This window comes from Canis lupus, chromosome 37 (genome assembly GCF_003254725.2).
Source record: "Canis lupus dingo isolate Sandy chromosome 37, ASM325472v2, whole genome shotgun sequence".
NCBI lineage: Eukaryota > Metazoa > Chordata > Mammalia > Carnivora > Canidae > Canis > Canis lupus.
This window is the reverse complement of record NC_064279.1, coordinates 11210995-11225298: the sequence shown is the minus strand read 5'-3', so window position 1 is coordinate 11225298 and position 14304 is coordinate 11210995. Positions and strand designations below refer to the sequence as shown.

At 40.6% G+C, this 14304-nt stretch overlaps 1 protein-coding gene across 3 annotated transcripts in view; it reads right to left on the bottom strand.

The window, feature by feature from the left end:
• CDK15 (cyclin dependent kinase 15) overlaps positions 1-14304 on the bottom strand; it is an 82788-nt gene that overhangs the window by 51207 nt on the left and 17277 nt on the right. For all 3 annotated transcript variants that reach the window (XM_025441977.3, XM_025441978.3, XM_035710725.2), the window contains exons 5-8: positions 12038-12132; positions 11229-11291; positions 6106-6229; positions 4165-4285 (exon numbers count right to left, since the gene is read on the bottom strand). In XM_025441977.3, coding sequence (XP_025297762.3) covers positions 4165-4285; positions 6106-6229; positions 11229-11291; positions 12038-12132 — 403 coding nt within the window. The remainder of the gene's footprint in view (positions 1-4164; positions 4286-6105; positions 6230-11228; positions 11292-12037; positions 12133-14304) is intronic.

Here is a 14304-nt window from a genome sequence, read left to right as displayed (position 1 = left end):
TGCTTCCCTTTTGGTCTATTCCTGTCATTTTGTGACCACTTAATAAAAAAAAAAAAAATGTTCTGGCTTAGATGTTCCTGGCTCATCTTATACTTTCCCTGCCCTATCCTTAAACTTGGCCATTTCTCCAAAATGTCTGAGTTCTTTTAAGTGGGGAATGGTACCAGGAAATCAAGATCTGAGTGGCAGACCAACACTTATATAAGATACAAAACTTAATTTCTTCAGAAATAATGCACCTAGCAGAACCAAATGCAAATCTTCCCTGAGGGAGTCCACCTCATTCAAGGCTTCAAAAAAAATCTCACAAATGAAATTTCAGGGATCCCTGGGTGGCTCAGCAGTTTAGCGCCTGCCTTTGGCCCAGGGCGCGATCCTGGAGTCCCGGGATCGAGTCCCATGTCAGGCTCCCATCATGGAGCCTGCTTCTCCCTCCTCCTGTGTCTCTGTCTCTGTCTCTCTCTATGTCTATCATAAACAAATAAATAAATCTTAAAAGCACACACACACACACAAATGAAATTTCAAATTTCAAAGTAAATTAGCGTATCACTATAAAAAATAACCAAACACGCATGGAAAAAGAGATACCATATGCAAGAACCAAAAGAAACAATAAACAATAGAAATAGGCTTACAAGGACCTTTGTTCTAGATATGTAAGAGCTTAGAAAATTATAAACTACAAAAAGGCATTAAAGACAAACCACATTTAAAAATTGGAAAACAGTATTACAAAGGTGTTAGTTATACTCAGAGAGTTCTACAATTCCAATGCAATTCTAATGAAAAATCCCATGAGGATATTTCATGAAATTTGAAACAATGAATCTAAAAAATATATGAAAAATCATGGGGCACCTGGCAGGCTCAGTTGGTAGAGCATGCAACCATTGATCTCAAGGTTGTGAGTTTGAGTCCCACAGTGGTGTAGAGATTACACAAAAATAAAATCTTAAAAAATAAAATGAATATGAAGAATCAAAGGGGAAAAATAGCCAAGGCACTCCTGAGGAAGGAGACGAAATAGGTGGGGACACTTGTGCTACTAGATATCAAACATTATTATAAAGCTGTAGAAGTTAATATTGTGGGACAATGGTTCAAGGACAGAGAAACTGACCCCAGCAGAACAGAAGAGAGCCCAGACACAGACCTCTGCATTTCTGGAAATTTGATATATGAGAGATTTGGCATTACAGATCACCGAAGAAATTGGGTGAGACAATTGGCTGGCACAGACAAAAATCAATTTCCAGTGTATTAAAGATTTAAAATGAAAGGACAAACTTTACAACTTTTAAAAGAATGTATTGGAAAATATCATTCTGACCTCAAGGAGGGAAGAATTTTTTAAACAAGAAACAAAAGGGCTAACCCTAAATGAAAAGATTGATAAGATCAACAATATTAAAATTAAGAACTTTTGTTCAAAAAGACAACATAAAGATATGAAAGCATAAGCCATGAACTGGGGAGGCTTCTTGCAACACATATAACTGATAAAAGGTTGGGGCACCTGGGTGGCTCAGTGGTTGAGCGTCTGTCTTTGGCTCAGGTCATGATCCCAGGGTCCTGGGATTGAGTTCCATGTTAGGGGAACTCCCGGAGGGGACCCTGCTTCTCCCTCTGCCTGTGTCTCTCCCTCTCTCTCTCTGTGTCTCTCATGGATAAATAAATAAAATCTTAAAAAGAAACCTGATAAAAGGTTAGTATTCAGAATAGAAGAACACGTATAAACCAAGAAAGAAAGAAAGAGAAAGAAGGAAAGAAAGGGAGGGAGCGCAGAGGGAGACAGAGACAAAAGAAAATAAGCAAAAGACACAAGAAGGTATTCATAGAAGAGAAACACAAATGGCTAATAATCCATGAAAAGATGTCCAATCTCACTGGTAATTAGAAAAATGCACATTTAGATCACAACATGACACCATTCTACCCACTTGATTATAAAGTCGGTGCAGATGTAGATAAGGGGCTGTAACGCAGGGCTGGTGTATAAACTGCTACAACTACTGAGGAAAGTAACTCAGCACTATTTCAAGGCATTGAACATTCATATACCCTGTGACACTGCAAATCCACTGAGTATTCTAAAAAATCTTTAAATATAAGTACCAAGTATATTTATAACAGCAAAGGCAAACAAAACAAAAAACCAAACTAAACATTTGAAATGTCCATCAAAGGAAATAAAGCATAGCTATATAGATCAACATGAATGATCTTAGAAACATCTTGAGTAGAAAAAAGCAAGGCACAGCAGGCTAAAAACAATATAATACCATTTTTACAAAAACTCAAAAGCAGGTAAAACAAAACAATATCTTTAGAACACATAAAAATGTAAAATAATTATTTTTAATTATTTTTAAAAGAGGTAAGAGAATGACAATAAGAAAAAAATTCAGGTAAGAAGCCCATCTGGTGGAGGGGTAGGTTGATGGGAGAAGGGCACATATAAATGTGACGGTGTGTTCTAGTTATTACACTAGGTAGTAGGCCCATGAAGTCCATTTTATTATGCTTCTTAATCTACATCAGGTTTCCCAATCTTAACACTGTTGACATTTGGGGCTGGATAAATCTTTGTTCTGGGGAGCTGTCCTGTGCATCATAGGAGCATCCCAAGCCTCTACCCACTAGATGCCAGTAGCACACCCAGCTGTGTGTTCAGCTGTGACAATAAAAAATAGCTTCAGACATTGCCAAATGTCCCTGGGGAGCAAAATTGGCCTTGGTTGAGAATTACTGATGTATATATATATATGGTACATTTTTTTTTTCATGTGTGCGTTTTGTTTTGCTTTTAAGTAGGCTCCATACTCAATGTGGAGCCCAGTGTGGGGTTAGAACTCATGACTGTGAGATCAATCCCTGAGCTGAGATCAAGAGTCAGACACCTAACCGACTGAGCCACCCAGGAGCCCCTATATGGTATATATTTTTTGAATGTTTTAAATGTTCCATAATAAAACAAAGTTTAAAAGTGATGAGTAGAAGTTTCACTCAGCCTGTAAGCACAACTAGGAAGTAATTATTAAGTGCTGAGAAAACCAGAGCCTGCTGCAGGGCCTTTGAAGTGACAGCGTAGAGTAGTGAGAGCTGACAGTTTCAGGAGGATTTTGACTAGCTGGTGATATTTCTAGAAATGGTACTGGGTATTGGGAAATCAATGACTCCAGATACACTGGAGGAATATTTCTGCAATGTTTCTCAATTTTTTGGGAAATCAAAAAGCTTAGTTTAGCCTTTTAGAATACTACTTAATTTTTTAAACATCTATTATTGATTTTTTTAAAGAAAAACAAGACCTTTTGTTTATATAAGACCTTCTAAGGAACTGAAGGAAGTCCATATATTTTGTTACCTTTGAGGGGTTGGCTCTTTTTGCAAAGTCACACAAATTTAACTGTGGCCCCAGATAACTGGAACATTTCCAGAAATAATGTAACATATCATCGCTTCTCTAGGATGATGAGTGATCCCACACTCACTCACTATTGCACCCTATTAATCCAAGAGCTTCCCCAATGATGTGGTTCTACTTGGAAACACCTGTCTGATTCTTATACTTACACTATAGCCCCCTTTAATCCCTCATGGAGAGAGTTTATTTCCCTCATTTTAAAAATGGAGAAACACAGACACATAAAGGATACATACTTTTCAAGATAGCATAATCCAGAGTAATTAATTAGAAACAGAATTGGTGCAAAAATCGGGTTTACTGAATTGTGGTCTGCGTGCCTTTTTCCCTAAGCTCTGAACTGTGCTTGGGCATGTGTGAGCATTAGTGTGTAGAAGTGTATATGTGTGTGTGTGTATCTGTGGTTGGGGAGATGTGTGTGTTTCTCTGAGGACAAGGGGGAAAGACAAAGGACTGGAGAACCAGAAGGAGAGGCATGGTAGAAAGAATATCAGATTCAGAATATGCCTTTGGCCAGAACTCTCTGAGTCTCAGTTTTTTTAACCATAAAAACTCGCAGAATGATTGCAAAAGTCAAATGAGATGTGTATTTGAAAGAAAGCACTTTATGTTTCTGTATATAAATGTGATTGTCATTATTAGTACTATTATTTAAAATGTAAGACAGATGATAAAGGAATCTGCATCGGTAAAATGACCCACATTTTCTTCCTTTTCTTGGCCCTGGCTCTTACCATATGTCCAGTTCAGAGGAATATTCAGTGGCTCCCAGCAAGGCATCCGGAGGCCGGTACCAGAGGGTCACAACTTCTGAAGAGTATGTCTGGCTGGGAATGGACTTCGCCCGGGCAAGACCTGACCGAGGAGGAAAAACACAGAACTCACTGTCCTAGGACATCCCGCAGAGCCAGGAAGAGATGCTTGCTACCACAGAGTCAGTAACTAGCAGAATAAGAAACATTTAAAAAATAAGACACAAATTTTGGGGGCTTTTAATAGAGCTACTCAACTCTCTTGACCCTTGTGACCTCCTTGTCAAGTGAATTTCTCAAGTTTGGGTCTATTTTGCAGCTAGATGTGGCCTCCTGGCAGCTAAGTATAGGGAGGTGAGTAAATTCTTCCCTATATGATAAAAACAGAACCGATGTGGGAACTTCCAGATCATGCCCTTTTGGGGGGATTAAGCCTTCTTTGAGCCCCTTTCCTTTTCCTCGAGGCTATAATGAGAAGAAGGTGACAGCCGTCTTTAGACATGTAGTTGGGGCAAAACCCTAAGGTTGGCGGGGACCCCATGACGGAGGGACATGGGTCAGGACGCCACGGGGCCACCATACAAGCTCCAACTACTTAGGTCAGCTTGTTATATGAGACAAAGTTAAACTTCTAACATGTTTACGATCTCTATAATTTAGGGTTTCTGTAATAGCAATAGGACTCAATGCACAACTAATACGGTCGCCCTCCATTTTTGCAGACCAGGAATCCCCAGTTTAATAAAACACAGGGTAGGGACTGCTAATCCAAATTAATTAGTTTGGTAGGACCTTGGACACATTGCTCTCATGTTCTGCAATATAAGAGTACTTTTTTTTTTAGAGAGGGGGGAGGGGCAGAGGGAGAGGAAGAAAGAGAATCTTAAGTGGGCTCCTTGCTAGGCATGGAGCCCAACATGGGGCTTGATCTCAAGACCCTGAGATCATGACCTGAGCTGAAATCAAGAGTTGAACACTCAGCTGACTGAGCCACCCAGGAGCCCCTGTCGGTACTTCTGTCAACTACCTAATCTCACAGAATCACGTGATCTAGAACTGGGGGAAAACCCTCAGTAGATGAGTTCTCTGTTATGGCAAATTGACAAATGAATATCTGTTGAATGCTTACTTATCCAGATGAAAGCTACTATGTCAGAAGAAAGTACTGCAGCTGTAGTGCAGCCATTTGATTGATAACTGGCCAACAGATAAGAGTGGTACCCCAGCTCCAGCTTTTCAACAAATATTAACTGAGCATCTACTGTGGTGTTTTTATGGTTAAAAACTTGCTTACACTGATAAGCAAAATGGACTCAGGCTGCCTTCATAATTCTTATAGTCTAGTGGAAGAGACAAAATCACCACACAACATATGTGTGTATATAATTATAAACTGTAATAAGTGCTAATATGGAAAGATACAGTGATACCCCAGGGAAATCTGCATCACTTTGATGGGAATAAAAACCTCAGGTACTCCTGCAGTGACAGCTCTGTTGATAGGTGAGCAGGAACAAGTGCCATGGAGCCTCTGTTCCAGCAGGGGTCCATTCTATAATGTGGGGTTTACCTCTTTATCCTGGATCTATTCTGATAAAATTTTTATATCCACTCAGATATAGGAAAACCTACTAGGTAGAGTTCACTCTATACACGTCTCTATAAAGATTGGCAGTGGGGCAGTGGAGATGCCCAAGTTTTCGGGTCTGATTAGACTGGGGCTTGATGGAATTCTAGGAAGCTCCCAATCTTGCCCTGTTTCTTGCCCAACACACTTCCTATATGGTAGTTTGACATCCTCACAAAGCATCATGTTCCACGGGCCTCCACTTTTCAAAGACCGGGCCTAGTCAATGCTTTAAACATGTGCACACAAAAGCATCATTGTTCAGAGCCCAGAAGGAGACTCGAGGGGAAACTTACCAAAATCAGCCAGTTTGAGCTCTCCCAGGTGACTGATGAGTAAGTTCTGAGGTTTCAGGTCCCTGTGAAGAACGTGTTGGTGGTGGATGTACGCCAGGCCCCGCAAAAGTTGAAACATGAAAAGCTGGAAGGAATGAACACCTTATCTAAGCAGATTTGAGCCACTATGTGTTGATTTCTCCTCTAAATCAAAAACAGTCATCTGAAAGAATATAGTAAAAGTGTCTCTTCAGAGACCAAAAAAAAAAAAAAAAAAAAAAATTTTACATTCAGAGAAGGGAAAAAAAAGACAAGAAAAGTCAAATAAGTAGACCATGTCCTAAAAACAAAGGGAATCTGCCTTTTCCTGACATCTCCTTTCTTTGATACTGGAGGAATTACCCTTCCTTAAAAATCTAAAGGGAAACTTTGAAGTTTCCTTTGGAACACTAGTTATTGATTTAGATGTGAAAGATTTAATTTTTTTCCCACCAATGAACTTGGCATATGAGATCAAAGTTGACCTGGAAATGATATTCTAAGGTTTACAACTGCTTAAGTTTTCCAGGCTCTCTGATATGAAACCCTTTTCAAAACATAACACAAGGAGACCAGACTGGGAAATATATCTTTAGATGGTATTAGGAAATAAAGGAACCATTATCTTTTTAAACCTATTTTTAAAGCCTGAAGTTCAAAGTTGGAAACAAACTATAGTACAGTCGTTTGACTAAGAGGAAAGAGAGATCCCCCCTCCCCCCCAAAAATACACCAAAAAAAGAAAAAGAGAATAAGGAATAAAGAGTATATAAAAGAAAGAAGAAGGAAAAATATATTCTGGGCCCAAATATTTTATATGTTGTGTGTGGTTATAAGGCATAGAAACTGAAGACATTACTAGGTTCTCACCAATGTAGAAGCTGAAGGAAAAAAAAGAATACTTAGCATTCCAATATCTTTTGCTCTTTTCCAGTGCCACTGGCAATTGAGAACTGAAACACCAACATTAGTGTTTACAAAGACCCATGCCAACTGAGAACAAGTTCTGGCAGTTTAGAAAAGAAAAGCCCAGCCCCAGCATTCCTGGAGACACAGACAACTAGCCGATGCAGAGCTGTGCAGATAAACCCACTTTTTCCATCACATCTTGGAAATTAGGAACTGCAGAGATGCTGGGACCTGTACTGGCCTAACAATGACTAGGAGACATTGGAGCCAAGCTGAGGGAGGCATGGTCTGACCGGGGCAGGGGCCTGGGTTAGGGTGGGGGTTGCCCACCATGGCACAGCTGTGGCCATGTATTTCCATGCAGGTCCCACATTGGGCTCACAAGTCATTTAAGAATGTTAAAGATTTCTTGAGACTCCTACTTCACTGGTTCTATGAGCTTTCCCAGTGTTCTCCACACACTCTTCATTTTACCATTCATTCATCAAACCACTAAGCTACCAAAATATGAAATTCCTATACCAATGTTTAAACCTTCTAATCAGCTATAAATATAAATGTTTCTGGAAAAGACAATATAAAGAACCCACAAAAATTGCAGGGAAAAGAGATAAGAGGCTATATTACGTGCTTACAGGTATGTTTTTCAACAGGAAAATACTAAGGAAGGAGGGAGCACAAGACAACTGAGGGCCAGAGACAGAAAGGAAGAAGGGGAAACATTTATTAGAAGCCAAGCACCTTTTATAATCCTCAAAGTAACCCTCGAGGGAGATATGCTTGTCTTTGATTCACAGATAAGTAAAATTGGGCTCAAGGAAACTTTAAAAACATGTCAAGAGACCATCAGGGCCGAAACTCAAACTCAGACCTGCCTAACTCCTCTACATCATTCTGAGAAACCAAAGAAAAGAAAATGAAACCATGACAGGGAAAGGGAGTCAGCTGGCTGAGTCAGAGGCAGAGCTTCTGAGTGGGCCAGCCTGAAAATGCAGTTCATGTTGGCGAGTAGACTGCTCTCGCTAATTAGTCACGCCCGCGTCCCACCTTCTTGCCCTTCGTCCCTTTCCTGCCTGGCTCCACATATATGTCCACAAACATTCATAAATGGTAACGCAGTACAGTATTAATGGATGGCATTTTATAACCACACTTCTTAAAACTACAGTCTGCCCCGACTAACCTCGCCACCCACTCACTCTTGAATCCTTTGCAACCTGTATTCTCCTTTCACACTGCCAATGCTTCACCAACAACAGAACACAATCCAATGGCATTTTCTCAGTCAACATCAAGCCAGATTGTGGGTGATTCTTTCCAGAGAGGCTTCCCATACCCCAGGGGTTAGTCCTGTTTTCAACACAGTGAGGCTCTTGGGAACAAAGTAATTTCACTGGGCTAGTGCCATCTGGGCCAGAGTGAGCATTTTCACTGCTGCCTCTGCTCTGGGGAACTCATCCCTATTTCCATTTGCTTTGACTGGAAAACTTCTTTGCGCTTCCACATACCCCTAATAAATCCCTCTATTTATTAGTGTATCCCTCGCAAATCCACAAAGTAGTCAAGTATGACTGCAGTCAAATGTAGTTTTCAAGACAGTCTCCACCACGCCGTCCCTGAGACTGTCTCTTCCCTTGACCTTCCCATGAGAGTGTAGTTTTTCTGAAACCTCTATAGTCTGAAAAGCTGCTTCCTTTTGTCTCTTGTCCTGTTCCTCTTTCAACCCCTACAGGCAAAAGTTCTATAATCAGTTCTTTTATCTTTGTGTATTTGCTCTTTTGGTTATCTACTCTCTTGTCTTCAACTACAGACATCCTGTACCAATTACCCCCAAGTCTGTATTTCCAGCATCTATCTTCCTCCTGGGCACTAATCACCTCTCTGATTGTCTACTGTTCATTTCCCTTTCGATTTCCATCTCAGCTAACAGCTCACCATGTCTAAAACAGGACTCTTCCTCCTCCCCTCCAAATCAACTTCTTCTATTTCTGTTACTAGAGCTATAATTACTCTGGTCAATCAACCCAGAAGAAGAAACCCAGAAGGTGAGGCCTCACCCTAGACTTCCTGAATCAGATGCCCAGGTCATTTGTCTGCTTGTTGAAGTTTGAGAAGCACTGGGCTAGCCCACATCAATAAACTCCTAACTGGAACCCCCTACTCTTTAATCCATCCCACAGACCACAGTTACATAAATTTCCTTCAGATCATGTTATTCCCTCTCAACTCAAACCCTTTTAATGGCCCTCCTGTCTAAGAAATATAGTCCACGTCTTAGAAAATAAGGCTTCCAGCCACCTAGCCAATCTATTTTTTCCAGACTTATGTACCCCCATCTCACTTGGTGTTATTCACAAATGTCCTGTAATAGTATTGGTTCATATTTCTTATCTCTTGTTTTTGGTTGTAAGGTCCTTGAGGGTAGGAGTTTTGTCTTCTATGTTTTTTTATCCCTCTAAGCCTTCGGCACAGTGCCCAGTATAAGAGTCACTCAAGCCTGAAAGTGTTTGTTCTCAGTTATTCTTTCTCTGAGTGTTCTTCTACTTAATCAATAGCCCTAGATCCTTGACTCTTCTGCTCTCTCCTAAGTTATCAGCAACCTGCTTATCTTCACCTCCTTGCTTCAGATTAGACTCAGTTTAGAAGCCTGACCATGACTTTAACCTCTCTCGACAATCTCCTCAACTCTGAATCAATCCAACTTCTACTTTGTCTATTCCTCTGTCTGAATTGCTCAGTGCTGCCATTAAAAAGGAAATCCCATGATCATGCAGAAAATTTAATGGTTTTCATTTTCACCAAGAGTCCTTAACACACTACTAGACATTCTTTCTTAGTTTGCCTGGTTAGATCTCTATCCCATCTCCACTAGCTATTTTAAAAGGTTTTTACTCTCCCCAACCCCCTGTCCTCAATCTTCTTTTCCTCTTTGTTTCCAAGACAGGATTAGGTCCCCTTATTATGAGTTCTCCTAGTATTTCTAGTTAACATGGCTATAGCCCTGGTCACTTTGCTTCTTACTACGTATTTAACACCATATATCAGGATCCCTGGGTGGCGCACAGGTTTGGCGCCTGCCTTTGGCCCAGGGCGCGATCCTGGAGACCCGGGATCGAGTCCCACGTCGGGCTCCCGGTGCATGGAGCCTGCTTCTCCCTCTGCCTGTGTCTCTGCCTCTCTCTCTGTGTGACTATCATAAATTAAAAAACAAACAAACAAAAAACCCCACCATATATCTTACTGGACTTTAAGCTTATTGACAATAAAAAACACAACTTATTCATTATTGAAACCTCAGAACTTAATATAATACCAAGCATTCAATCATTCTTGAATGAATAAATGAATAAAAGAATATAAATGTTAATTAAATGAATGAGTACAGCATATAGAAATTTCGTATAGGTTATATCAAGGACCAATCAATTAATTAATGCCAGTAAAAGCCATAGAGAATGAAAAGTACGAAATGCAAGTGGTTTCTAACATCCACAGCACACACAGAATTATAGCGAGTTAAAGAGTTTATTATTATTTCTATTCCCGTGACTGGGAAATGGAACTTGGTCCCATTTATAACAGGATCTGATAGAACAGGTAACTAATTTAGACCTAACAAAGGTAGTTTGTTTGCTGATTCTGATGGGGAACTATAAGTACAACACAAACTTTATCCCAGACTACAATAGTCTGCCATGAAGGATGTATTTATTTTACTATGGCTTAGCTTCACTTCTTTCCTTTAAATGCAATTCTTTTTTAATTGGTTTGTACTTCTGAAGACACGTTTGCATGATGGCAATGGCTGACAAGTTTAGGCTGCCTGGAAATGGCTACACATTGCTCTATATCTTGAGGGGAACCTTTTTCCCCCCATGATTTTATTTACTTATTTTGAGAGAAAGAGAAAACTGCAAACAGCTGGAGGGGCAGAGGCAGAGGGAGAGAATCTCAAGCAGACTCCCTGCTGCGCACAGAGCCTGACGAGGGACTTGATCCCCACAACTGTGAGATCAAGACCTGAGAAATACCCAGGTGCCCCAGGGAGAAACTTTAAAAAAAAAAACTTCTCCGGAATATCAATAATATGCATCTTCTTATTTAGTATCATGGGACTTTGCTTTGTGATGACGATGTGTTTCAAAATTCTGCTGCGGGCAAGCCAGACGGGAGTCCTGACCCCTCGAAGTACTCACCCTGACATTGTGAGGATGAAGCCCTCCTGGGTGTTGACACATGTACTGGGCCAGGTCTGTGTGCTACAGATAATGGTGGAAAGAATGACATTAGTGGAACTTCAACAGTGTCCTAAAGTGGACCACAGATGTTAGAGGTATTACAAACTTCAGAATTTTTGAGAATAAGGTACAAAAGGTACATAACCGGGGTTCCTGAGATCTCACTACTCCTGAGGTCAAACACCGTGCATCCTTCTAAATGGCTGTTCTAAGAAGGAAGCTTGTTTCTCATCACAAAAAGATGCTTATTTTAAATGACTGCCACTAAACACAGCGATACAGGCATATTTCACCCTCCTTGAGGGCGAGTCAAGTATAGATGCATTAGGATTTCATCCTGCTAGTATCTGAATGTTTTTTTCATTTCAAAAATATGAAAATGAGTTATTACTTAGTAAACTTGTATACAATTTTTAAAAGCCTTATGATTTACGTCTTTATTGTCAATGAAAAAATGGGGTCTGCTCAGATGGTGATTAAAAATAGATAAAAAAATAACTGCAAAAGTTTTATTTAGGAGGCAAACTCAACGTGCTTATTTATTATTGCCTGTAAGGGGGACAAAAGACAGCAAATACAGTGTGTAAGGAAGCAGGACTAAAGAAGGAGTGTAAGAACAATAGGCTCTAGTAATCATAATAATGAAAATTTCCATGACACTTTCCACATTGCAATGAAAGTTTTATCATGCCATAAAATATTAACAGATTCATTATACAAGCACCAGGCTTTTCCCTCATGCTTTAGAAAATGCTGGGGCAACTCACCATGTATTCAAAAACGAATGTCAGTGTCTCTTTGGTGTGGATTATGTCATGCAGGAGCACGATATTGGCATGTTTCAAACCCTTCAAGAGAGAAGCTAGAAAAATTAAACAAAATGTTAATTCAATCATTGATAATGAAAGTACTGCTTTAAGGATATCAAGCAGTATTTATTTTTTAAACATTTCAGATCATTCTGGTTTTTTATTGCTGGGGAAAAACTCTGGTGAAATAATATTTAAAATTACAAAGAAGGGATCCCTGGGTGGCTTAGCGGTTTGGCACCTGCCTTCGGCCCAGGGCGTGATATTGGGGTCCCGGGATCGAGTTCCGCATCAGGCTCCCTACACAGAGCCTGTTTCTCTCTCTGCCTGTGTCTCTGCCTCTCTCTCTCGTCTCTCTCTCTCTGTCTCTTAAGAATAAAGAAATAAAATCTTTAAATAAATAAATAAATAAAATTACAAAGGACCTTCATTATTTGTCAAATGGCAAGTCATTGTATTTACATAACTTATTTTTCTAACTGGCTACAGCAGTTGCAAAAAAAAAATATGTTTCCATTTATCTAATCAATTTCATCAAAGCACTCAGAGCACTTTGCAAGTGCTTCCCTCTGGGAATCTTATCTCTGCTTCAGAGTTACAGAAGAGGAGGCCTGGAGAGATAAAGGCCATTGCAGGAGCAGGAAATGGAGTGGTCTGCCTTCTAGAGTCAAACTTTGCAACATGTGACCATTCTCTAAAATTCAAAGTGTCACAGAGGGTCAGCAGGGCCCACGGATGCGATTAGTGGAAGGCAGGGATAAGAGTATGGGATGAAGAATTGTTGAAACATGTTAGAGAGTGGAGAGGATTTCTTAAAGGGAGAATGCAAACCTCTGTGGAAAGCAGAAAATGCAAACTTGAAAAGAGGACAGAACCAAACTTGGGGAGCCCAGGGGAGTATGAGTGGTGAGGTGTGAGGACTGTCTTTTGCATCTTTAATAACAGATTATTATTAGGTCACTAAAGGCAGCCTTAAAAAGGAGAAGTCACCACAAAAGGCCACTAAGTGGCTGAGAAGGAATCTGAAAGGGTATCTTTGGGGGCTTCAGGAATACAAAGACCTCCTAGCTTCACATGGGTGGAGCCAGAAAAGGCATAATAAGGAGATGATGAGCCTCAGCTCAGGACAGCCCTGCATGAATAAATAGTGTCCTTAAGACTCACGGGAAAGGAAAAGTTAAGCATAAACACTCAAATCAATGCCCTGCAGGGTGTGCTTGCATGTCCTGAATCTCTTACACCAACTCTTTCTCAGAATTCCGTAAGATTAAAACCAAGCTCAAATCCTACCCTCAAATTTTGGAACAAATTACTTCTTTCAGGAATCTGCCCCTGTTGTAATGATCCTCTGTTGTTTTGCCTTCCTGATCACCATTTTCCTTTCTAGTGGGATTTTGCTCTGGGAAACCAACCCTCTACTCACTCAGTCCCTGCTATTCTGGTGGGGACTGACCCACCCACCCTTACTCAAGGCAGAATGTGTCACCCAGGCCTGGCCAGTCAGAGCGCAGCACTCTCTAGCTCTAGCAACCCCTGAGGAGACAGGCACAAAATTCTATCTCGCTGGTGCCATCCAGAAAGAAGTGCTTTCCTTTCCAGGGTGAAAAGAAGGTTGAGCTTGTAGGGTTTTACCCGGGGCTGCTCTGGCCAGATTATCAACACCTGGTGAGAGCATGTCTGGGACTAAAATTAAGGTGCATGAAAACAGTGTTGGGGATGGAGAGGCATGGAATTCTGGTGACATCATCTATGTCCTGCTAGCCCATAGTTATCGGAACTATCAGCCAGCGAATTTCCTTCTTTACTTAACATCAATTTGAGCCGGGAACCTCTAATCATCAAGAGCCCTATTAGACCTGCTAACTCCACTTTGCTCTAATAACTAATACTCTCACTTGACTTTTTGCCCCCTGAATCCTTATGAGCTAAATTTATTATTTCACTTTTATAAATATGTTGCTTTGTCAATGTAGTAAACAGTTTCACAGGCATCTGTTTAATGTCCCTGGCCCCAGACTGAAGGCTACATGGGAACAGAGGGAGTGACTTTCCCTCTCTTTTGGATGCCGCCGCACCACCTAGTATAACACTCAGCCAGGAGCAAGCACTTAATTTGTCAAATATATTTATTGAATGTCTTAACAGAGAACTGATTGTGGAGCCAGAGGCCCTAATGTGAATCCTTGTCCTGTTACTTTCTATCCGACCGAGCTCAGGAGAGTATC